At 36.1% G+C, this 11,812-nt stretch overlaps 1 protein-coding gene across 1 annotated transcript in view; it reads right to left on the bottom strand.

Annotated features, from left to right (window-relative positions):
- The window catches only part of zer1 (zyg-11 related, cell cycle regulator), a 49,134-nt gene that overhangs the window by 32,252 nt on the left and 5,070 nt on the right, over positions 1-11,812 (bottom strand). Inside the window, exons 2-3 of the mRNA XM_081390120.1 lie at positions 4,813-5,054; positions 4,478-4,628 (exon numbers count right to left, since the gene is read on the bottom strand). Of these exons, the coding sequence (XP_081246246.1) occupies positions 4,478-4,628; positions 4,813-4,976 (315 nt within the window). The 5' untranslated portion in view covers positions 4,977-5,054. The remainder of the gene's footprint in view (positions 1-4,477; positions 4,629-4,812; positions 5,055-11,812) is intronic.

The following is an 11,812-nucleotide window of genomic DNA, read 5'->3' as shown; positions in this document are numbered from 1 at the left end:
TACACTGAGAGAGAGCAGCTCCATCAGGTCCTGGACACACACACACACACACACACACACACACACTGATTACACTGAGAGAGAGCAGCTCCATCAGGTCCTGGACACACACACACACACACACACACACTGATTACACTGAGAGAGAGCAGCTCCATCAGGTCCTGGACACACACACACACACACACACACACTGATTACACTGAGAGAGAGCAGCTCCATCAGGTCCTGGACACACACACACACACACACTGAAGTGCCCTGGAGCGTGCAGCTTTGTTTGATGCGTTGACGTCATTTCCACTGAAACAGGAAGCTAAGGCGGGACATATTGAATGGCTCCTCCCCCTTTTCAAATAGCCAATAGCGTTTAGTTTCCTCACAGACTGACAGCACCATGGAAGTGAATCCGAGCGCTGATGCTACGCTGGATTCAATAGTGGAGGTGAGAATAAATTCTAGCCATTTCATTCCTAACAAACGTACAGTTGGAGAACGGAATAAACCTTGAGCGTTTGAGCAGCCGAACACACATCTTTTGTGTGAATTTCAAATTGATTTTCTTTCATAATGGATTTTGCAACATTGACACTGTCATTGAACTGAATTGAATTTCATTCATAATCGCCTCGTTTTCGTCTGGGAAAAAATGTTGCTGACAAAAATAATGACAAAAAAATCCGTCAATGAAATTAATACTGCAATCAGATCAACGCGTGATCATCAACCAGTGGATCTCTGAGCTGAGTGAGTGGAGGCGGGGCTCATTTGCATATTAGAACTTAGACATGGATTTACTTGAGAACGCAGTTTGTTTGGGAAAAAAAATCTCACTTCTAAGCTCTTTCAAGGTAAATATGTACCATATTCTAGAGGCGCATGGATTATTCAGCTGCTCTGAACTGAAACATGTTCAGCATCATTAACACACTGCAGGACTAAATGAGAGTTAAAGTGAATCGGTCAGGTGATCATCTCACCTGATCGCTCTTATTACACAACCATAGTGAAAAGAACAAAGGCTGAGAGTGAAAGTATTTCGACTCCCTCCATGTGACGCACTTGAGAAAGCATTTAAAGTCCATCTATTGTCTAAATGCACTTCATTGTGAATGATTTATCCATGTCTCATTTTATAAGCTGTTTTGACCTTTGCATGTCATATCCAGTGTTGTCTATAACTCATTACAAGTAACTTGAGTCAAGTAATCAGATTACTTTTTCAAGTAACTAGTGAAGTAACACATAACTTTTTCAATTTACAACAAAATATCTAAGTTTCTTTTTCAAATAAGTAACGCTAGTTACTTATTCACATTTATTGACTGACAGCTCTGCTGTGCTCACGTAGAGAGAAATAAAGTGAGGTGGGGTGTGTGTGTGTGTGTGTGTTTGTGTAAACATAATGGTTATTATAGTTCTAGACTAAATGTGAACATGCATTTACTCGTCTCACTTGCACGAAAACATTCCGTATTCCTCAAAAATGAATAAAAACAGTAAAATGAAATCTCAGAATTGCACACAAAATTTTGAAAATGAACCAGATTAAATTACACAAATATACTCAATGTATTTAATCTCACTTTATTAACCAATGTCTTTGCTGCTGACCTTCAATGATCTAATTCAACCACACTAATAAGCAAAAATTACTTTAGATTAGATTCAGAAATAAGAGTGTTGAACAACTTCTCCTTGTCTCCTATTGATCTTTAATCCAGAATAGCAGCAGCTGAGAGGATTGTTTGAGTGGCACCCTCTACTGTACTCTACCTTTACCGTACTCTACCTTTACCGTACTCTACCTTTACCGTACTCTACCTTTACCGTACTCTACCGTACTCTACCTTTACTGTACTCTACCTTTACAGTACTCTGCTGTACTCTACCTTTACAGTACTCTGCTGTACTCTACTGTACTCTGCTGTACTCTACCGCTACTGTACTCTACCGTACTCTACCTTTACTGTACTCTACCTTTACAGTACTCTGCTGTACTCTGCTGTACTCTGCTGTACTCTGCTGTACTCTGCTGTACTCTGCTGTACTCTGCTGTACTCTGCTGTACTCTACCTTTACAGTACTCTACCTTTACAGTACTCTGCTGTACTCTACCGCTACTGTACTCTACTGTACTCTACCTTTACTGTACAATACTGTACACTACTGTACTCTGCCTCTACTGTACTCTGCCTCTACTGTACTCTACCTCTGCTGTACTCTACCTCTGCTGTACTCTACCTCTGCTGTACTCTGCTGTACTCTGCTGTACTCTGCTGTACTCTGCTGTACTCTACCTTTACAGTACTCTACCTTTACAGTACTCTGCTGTACTCTACCGCTACTGTACTCTACCTTTACTGTACAATACTGTACACTACTGTACTCTACCTCTACTGTACTCTACCTCTACTGTACTCTACCTCTACTGTACTCTACCTCTACTGTACTCTACCTCTACTGTACTCTACCTCTACTGTACTCTGCTGTACTCTACCTTTACTGTACTCTGCTGTACTCTGCCTTTACAGTACTCTACCTTTACAGTACTCTGCTGTACTCTACCGCTACTGTACTCTACTGTACTCTACCTTTACAGTACTCTACCTTTACAGTACTCTGCTGTACTCTACCGCTACTGTACTCTACTGTACTCTACCTTTACTGTACAATACTGTACACTACTGTACTCTGCCTCTACTGTACTCTACCTTTACAGTACTCTACTGTACTCTACCTTTACTGTACTCTGCTGTACTCTGCCTTTACAGTACTCTACCTTTACAGTACTCTGCTGTACTCTACCGCTACTGTACTCTACCTTTACTGTACAATACCGTACACTACTGTACTCTGCCTCTACTGTACTCTACCTTTACTGTACTCTACTGTACTCTGCCTCTACTGTAGTCTACTGTACACTACTGTACTCTACCTTTACTGTACTCTACTGTACTCTGCCGCTACTGTACACTACTGTACTCTACCTTCAATGTACTCTACCTTTACTGTACTCTGCTGTACTCTACCTTTACTGTACAATACTGTACACTACTGTACTCTGCCTCTACTGTACTCTACCTTTACTGTACTCTACCTTTACTCTACTGTACTCTGCCTCTACTGTAGTCTACTGTACACTACTGTACTCTACCTTTACTGTACTCTACTGTACTCTGCCTCTACTGTGCACTACTGTACTCTGCCTCTACTGTACCCTACTGTACTCTACCTCTACTGTACTCTACCTTTACTGTACTCTGCCTCTACTGTACTCTACTGTACTCTACCTTCACTGCACAATACTGTACTCTACTGTACTCTGCCTCTACTGTACAGGAGTAAATATGCATTTCCTTCAGCCTGAGGCTTATTCATTTCAGGCTTTATTCATTGAAACGGCCTTAACATTTAGCCTGGCTCCACCCTCCTGCGTACTTCCCTTCAGTACTACATCTGGGATTGTGGTGTATTCTTTGGTTTTCTCTGGCCAAATTTTTGGCGGCCCAATCGGCGAACAGAGGGAGTGGCTGAGAACGATGACGTTGATGTTGATGTCGTGCGTTAGTTTGAGTTGTAGGGTTACGTCACGACCAAAGGTAAGCGATTGGTTATGGCAGATCCAGAGTGACTCTGGGCAGATCTTCAACAGAATACCCGCCTACAAGGAAGTTAACGCTTGTCAATGGAGAGAGGCCAGACTCTCTGTACAAATGAAATGTACGAGAGTCTGGTAGAACCAGGCTACTTAACATTTGCCAAAAACATAACTTTTTTAGTTGTTATTAAAAAACAAACAAGCAAGCCCAGCCCAGGTGAGAAAAAGCAACGCAAAAGTAATGTAACACATTATTTTTCATAAAAAGTAACTAAATAACACAATTAGTTACCTTTTTTGGGAGTAACACAATATTGTAATTCATTACGTTTAAAAGTAACTTTCCCCAACACTGGTCATTACTGGCCCATTAAACTCCGCCCCTGCTCAGGCTAGGCCCCGCCTCCATTTTTGAGTGCCACAGCCACATCCAATCATTAGTTCTGGGCTGGTTTCTCACCTGTTTCCCATTAATAAATCTGTGGTGGTCTGAGAAGATATTTACAAGCAAATAATTATCAATAATGCACAATAAGGTCTATCTGTTTCCATAACAAATATAAAGCAAATAAAAATACTATTTAGCCAGTGGAAAAGACTGAGATAAACTTTCTCTGAAATGTATTTTATACTACTGTGATTTATTTCTTCAAACACAAGGCGAGGATCGGCTACTAAATTATTTATGTTAATGTAATGTGATGCACATCCGTATCTCATATTCTCCTGATGTCTTGTACCGTTAAACATGGAATCACGTGGATGAAATTGCATATGCAAATGATATGCAGATGAGGATATGCATAGTAAAATGAGGTGTTGTAAGCTTATATATGGTTATTTCGGGGAGGAGACGCATGTTCACAGTCTTCTCACCTGTTTGGCGAGGGCCTCCAGGTCCCGGTCCCGGATGAAGTCGTCCCTCAGGTGTAGGCGTGTGATTCTGGTGCTGCGCGGGTCACTGAAGAGCTGGAAGAACCCGTCCTGCGGCTCAAACTCACTGTCTGTGTGCACCAGATCCATGTACCTGTCAATCAAAGCATCAGCGTCAGCCTCAGAACACCTCACAGCCTCACACACACACACTCAAACACACACACACACACACACACACACACACACACACTCAGACACACAACACACTCAGACACACACACACACACACACACACACACACACACACACACACACGCACACACGCACACACGCACGCGTGCACCAGCCGGTCACAGATCTCGCTAGGCAGGAACACGTCGGGCCGCAGGCGCAGCCGGTTCTGGTCGCTGTAGCACATGGTTCTGCGCAGGTTCTTCAGGCAGAACACGGTGACCAGGGTCATCAGGCTCTCCGGGTCGTCCCCCACTGCGGTCGCCATGACAACGCTCGATCAGAACTGCACGACTGCGGCCCGGGTCTCAGCGCCGCACATGGAGATGACCAGAACACACTCCACCTGAGCGAGCAGAACAACATTCAGCTTTACAACACACTGATATTACTGATCCGACTACACAACTGCACAACTGAGCTGAACAATGCTCTCCGCTGACTCAATAGAGCTCATAACTGAGGGACTTTGTACATATTAAACTGAACTGAATTTTAATTTCATTCATAATTTACAAACTTTACAACATTGTCACTATTATTGAACTGAACTGAATTAGTTTCATAATTGATTCGTTTTGCAGCATTGACACTGTTATTGAACGGAATTGAATTAGTTTCATAATTGATTTGTTTTGCAGCACTGACACTGTTATTGAACTGAATTAAATTAGTTCCATAATTGATTCGTTTTGCAGCATTGACACTGTTATTGAACTGAATTGAATTAGTTCCATAATTGATTCGTTTTGCAGCATTGATACTGTTATTGAACTGAATTGAATTAGTTTCATAATTGATTCGTTTTGCAGCATTGACACTATTATTGAACTGAATTGAATTAGTTTCATAATTGATTCGTTTTGCAGCATTGACACTGTTATTGAACTGAATTGAATTAGTTTCATAATTGATTCGTTTTGCAGCATTGACGCTGTTATTAAACTGAATTGAATTAGTTTCATAATTGATTCGTTTTGCAGCACTGACAGTGTTATTGAACTGAATTGAATTAGTTTCATAATTGATTCGTTTTGCAGCACTGACACTGTTATTAAACTGAATTGAATTAGTTTCATAATTGATTCGTTTTGCAGCACTGACAGTGTTATTGAACTGAGTTGAATTAGTTTCATAATTGATTCGTTTTGCAGCATTGATACTGTTATTGAACTGATTAGAATTAGTTTCATAATTGATTCGTTTTGCAGCATTGACAGTGTTATTGAACTGAGTTGAATTAGTTTCATAATTGATTCGTTTTGCAGCGTTGACAGTGTTATTGAACTGATTAGAATTAGTTTCATAATTGATTCGTTTTGTAGCATTGATACTGTTATTGAACTGAGTTGAATTAGTTTCATAATTGATTCGTTTTGCAGCACTGATACTGTTATTGAACTGATTAGAATTAGTTTCATAATTGATTCGTTTTGCAGCATTGATACTGTTATTGAACTGAATTGAATTAGTTCCATAATTGATTCGTTTTGCAGCATTGATACTGTTATTGAACTGATTAGAATTAGTTTCATAATTGATTCGTTTTGCAGCACTGACAGTGTTATTGAACTGAGTTGAATTAGTTTCATAATTGATTCGTTTTGCAGCATTGATACTGTTATTGAACTGAATTGAATTAGTTTCATAATTGATTTGTTTTGCAGCACTGACACTGTTATTAAACTGAATTGAATTAGTTTCATAATTGATTCGTTTTGCAGCACTGACAGTGTTATTGAACTGAGTTGAATTAGTTTCATAATTGATTCGTTTTGCAGCATTGATACTGTTATTGAACTGATTAGAATTAGTTTCATAATTGATTCGTTTTGCAGCACTGACAGTGTTATTGAACTGAGTTGAATTAGTTTCATAATTGATTCGTTTTGCAGCATTGATACTGTTATTGAACTGAATTGAATTAGTTTCATAATTGATTTGTTTTGCAGCACTGACACTGTTATTGAACTGAATTGAATTAGTTTCATAATTGATTTGTTTTGCAGCATTGACACTATTATTGAACTGAATTGAATTAGTTTCATAATTGATTTGTTTTGCAGCATTGATACTATTATTGAACTGAATTGAATTAGTTTCATAATTGATTCGTTTTGCAGCATTGACACTGTTATTGAACTGATTAGAATTAGTTTCATAAGCCCCTTTCACACAGAGATTCCGGAAAATACACGGATAAAGTGACCCGGGATTTGACCCGGGTTCGTTTGATTTAGGTTCATTCACACTGCCAGTGATTTTCCGGAATCAGAGAGTGCGTTCACACACAACCCGTAAAAATGCCGTAAAGACACGTGACATCGATGTGACTTGTAATCTCAGCAGCGTCTAAAGTTTGCTTATGAGCTGCGATCTCTCTCGAGAGAAACCACGCTTGTGCATGTTTTTCTCTTATTCCATCATAAACTTGCGCATTACGTACCGTTTCACAGCTGGCGAACGAGCCCGCGCTTCAGCGTCATCACTACGACACGGCATTATTACGGCTTTTGTTCACACAGCGCGCGTTCCGGGACTGAACACGGCAATGTTACTAGGTCCCGACCCGGCATCGATCCCGGGTTAAATCCCGGGTCGAGTTTGCGTTCACACAGAAGGCGCTCTGGCAATTTGCCGGCAATTTGCCGGGTTCAAAGCGCTGTGTGAAAGGGGCTATAATTGATTTATTTTGCAGCATTGATACTGTTATTGAACTGAACTGAATTAGTTTCATAATTGATTCGTTTTGCAGCACTGACACTGTTATTGAACTGAATTGAATTAGTTTCATAATTGATTCGTTTTGCAGCACTGACACTGTTATTGAACTGAGTTGAATTAGTTTCATAATTGATTCGTTTTGCAGCATTGACACTGTTATTGATCTGATTAGAATTAGTTTCATAATTGATTTGTTTTGCAGCATTGACACTATTATTGAAATGAATTGAATTAGTTTCATAATTGATTTGTTTTGCAGCATTGACACTGTTATTGAACTGAATTGAATTAGTTTCATAATTGATTTGTTTTGCAGCATTGACACTGTTATTAAACTGAATTGAATTAGTTTCATAATTGATTCGTTTTGCAGCATTGATACTGTTATTGAACTGAATTGAATTAGTTTCATAATTGATTCGTTTTGCAGCATTGACACTATTATTGAACTGAATTGAATTAGTTTCATAATTGATTTGTTTTGCAGCATTGACACTGTTATTGAACTGAATTGAATTAGTTTCATAATTGATTCGTTTTGCAGCATTGATACTGTTATTGAACTGAATTGAATTAGTTTCATAATTGATTCGTTTTGCAGCATTGACACTATTATTGAACTGAATTGAATTAGTTTCATAATTGATTTTTGCAGCATTGACACTATTATTGAACTGAATTGAATTAGTTTCATAATTGATTTGTTTTGCAGCATTGACACTGTTATTGAACTGAATTGAATTAGTTTCATAATTGATTCGTTTTGCAGCATTGATACTGTTATTGAACTGAATTGAATTAGTTTCATAATTGATTTGTTTTGCAGCATTGACACTGTTATTGAACTGAATTGAATTAGTTTCATAATTGATTCGTTTTGCAGCATTGACACTATTATTGAACTGAATTGAATTAGTTTCATAATTGATTTGTTTTGCAGCATTGACACTGTTATTGAACTGAATTTAATTAGTTTCATAATTGATTCGTTTTGCAGCATTGATACTGTTATTGAACTGAGTTGAATTAGTTTCATAATTGATTCGTTTTGCAGCATTGATACTGTTATTGAACTGAATTGAATTAGTTTCATAATTGATTCGTTTTGCAGCATTGATACTGTTATTGAACTGAATTGAATTAGTTTCATAATTGATTTGTTTTGCAGCATTGACACTGTTATTGAACTGAATTGAATTAGTTTCATAATTGATTCGTTTTGCAGCATTGATACTGTTATTGAACTGAATTGAATTAGTTTCATAATTGATTTGTTTTGCAGCATTGACACTGTTATTGAACTGAATTGAATTAGTTTCATAATTGATTCGTTTTGCAGCATTGACACTATTATTGAACTGAATTGAATTAGTTTCATAATTGATTTGTTTTGCAGCAGACACTGTTATTGAACTGAGTTGAATTAGTTTCATAATTGATTTGTTTTGCAGCATTGATACTGTTATTGAACTGATTAGAATTAGTTTCATAATTGATTCGTTTTGCAGCATTGATACTGTTATTGAACTGATTAGAATTAGTTCCATAATTGATTTGTTTTGCAGCATTGACACTGTTATTGAACTGAGTTGAATTAGTTTCATAATTGATTTGTTTTGCAGCATTGATACTGTTATTGAACTGATTAGAATTAGTTTCATAATTGATTCGTTTTGCAGCACTGATACTGTTATTGAACTGAGTTGAATTAGTTTCATAATTGATTCGTTCTGCAGCATTGATACTGTCATTGAACTGAGTTGAATTAGTTTCATAATTGATTCGTTTTGCAGCATTGATACTGTTATTGAACTGATTAGAATTAGTTTCATAATTGATTCGTTTTGCAGCATTGATACTGTTATTGAACTGAGTTGAATTAGTTTCATAATTGATTCGTTTTGCAGCATTGATACTGTTATTGAACTGATTAGAATTAGTTTCATAATTGATTCGTTTTGCAGCATTGATACTGTTATTGAACTGAGTTGAATTAGTTTCATAATTGATTCGTTTTGCAGCATTGACACTGTTATTGAACTGATTAGAATTAGTTCCATAATTGATTTGTTTTGCAGCATTGACACTGTTATTGAACTGAGTTGAATTAGTTTCATAATTGATTTGTTTTGCAGCATTGATACTGTTATTGAACTGAATTGAATTAGTTTCATAATTGATTTGTTTTGCAGCATTGATACTGTTATTGAACTGAGTTGAATTAGTTTCATAATTGATTCGTTTTGCAGCATTGATACTGTTATTTAACTGATTAGAATTAGTTTCATAATTGATTCGTTTTGCAGCATTGACACTGTTATTTAACTGATTAGAATTAGTTTCATAATTGATTCGTTTTGCAGCACTGACACTGTTATTGAACTGAGTTGAATTAGTTTCATAATTGATTCGTTTTGCAGCATTGACAGTGTTATTGAACTGAATTGAATTAGTTTCATAATTGATTTGTTTTGCAGCATTGATACTGTTATTGAACTGAGTTGAATTAGTTTCATAATTGATTCGTTTTGCAGCATTGATACTGTTATTGAACTGAATTGAATTAGTTCCATAATTGATTCGTTTTGCAGCATTGATACTGTTATTGAACTGAATTGAATTAGTTCCATAATTGATTCGTTTTGCAGCATTGACACTGTTATTGAACTGAATTGAATTAGTTTCATAATTGATTTGTTTTGCAGCACTGACACTGTTATTGAACTGAATTGAATTAGTTTCATAATTGATTTGTTTTGCAGCATTGATACTGTTATTGAACTGAGTTGAATTAGTTTCATAATTGATTCGTTTTGCAGCATTGATACTGTTATTTAACTGATTAGAATTAGTTTCATAATTGATTCGTTTTGCAGCATTGACACTGTTATTGAACTGATTAGAATTAGTTTCATAATTGATTCGTTTTGCAGCACTGACACTGTTATTGAACTGAGTTGAATTAGTTTCATAATTGATTCGTTTTGCAGCATTGACAGTGTTATTGAACTGAATTGAATTAGTTTCATAATTGATTTGTTTTGCAGCATTGATACTGTTATTTAACTGATTAGAATTAGTTTCATAATTGATTCGTTTTGCAGCATTGATACTGTTATTGAACTGAATTGAATTAGTTCCATAATTGATTCGTTTTGCAGCATTGATACTGTTATTGAACTGAATTGAATTAGTTCCATAATTGATTCGTTTTGCAGCATTGACACTGTTATTGAACTGAATTGAATTAGTTTCATAATTGATTTGTTTTGCAGCACTGACACTGTTATTGAACTGAATTGAATTAGTTCCATAATTGATTCGTTTTGCAGCATTGACACTGTTATTGAACTGAATTGAATTAGTTTCATAATTGATTTGTTTTGCAGCATTGATACTGTTATTGAACTGAGTTGAATTAGTTTCATAATTGATTCGTTTTGCAGCATTGATACTGTTATTGAACTGATTAGAATTAGTTTCATAATTGATTCGTTTTGCAGCATTGATACTGTTATTGAACTGAATTGAATAAGTTCCATAATTGATTCGTTTTGCAGCATTGATACTGTTATTGAACTGAGTTGAATTAGTTTCATAATTGATTCGTTTTGCAGCATTGATACTGTTATTGAACTGATTAGAATTAGTTTCATAATTGATTCGTTTCGCAGCATTGATACTGTTATTGAACTGAATTGAATTAGTTCCATAATTGATTCGTTTTGCAGCATTGACTGTTATTGAACTGAATTGAATTAGTTCCATAATTGATTCGTTTTGCAGCATTGATACTGTTATTGAACTGAATTGAATTCGTTCCATAATTGATTTGTTTTGCAGCATTGATACTGTTATTGAACTGAATTGAATTAGTTCCATAATTGATTCGTTTTGCAGCATTGATACTGTTATTGAACTGAATTGAATTAGTTTCATAATTGATTTGTTTTGCAGCATTGACACTGTTATTGAACTGAATTGAATTAGTTTCATAATTGATTCGTTTTGCAGCATTGATACTGTTATTGAACTGAATTGAATTAGTTTCATAATTGATTCGTTTTGCAGCATTGACACTATTATTGAACTGAATTGAATTAGTTTCATAATTGATTTTTGCAGCATTGATACTGTTATTGAACTGAGTTGAATTAGTTTCATAATTGATTCGTTTTGCAGCATTGATACTGTTATTGAACTGAATTGAATTAGTTTCATAATTGATTCGTTTTGCAGCATTGATACTGTTATTGAACTGATTAGAATTAGTTTCATAATTGATTCGTTTTGCAGCATTGACACTGTTATTGAACTGAGTTGAATTAGTTTCATAATTGATTCGTTTTGCAGCATTGATACTGTTATTGAACTGATTAG

The sequence above is a fragment of the Scardinius erythrophthalmus genome (assembly GCF_964197995.2).
Source record: "Scardinius erythrophthalmus genome assembly, chromosome: 17".
NCBI classification, from domain to species: domain Eukaryota; kingdom Metazoa; phylum Chordata; class Actinopteri; order Cypriniformes; family Leuciscidae; genus Scardinius; species Scardinius erythrophthalmus.
This window is presented reverse-complemented; position numbering and strand designations above follow the sequence as displayed.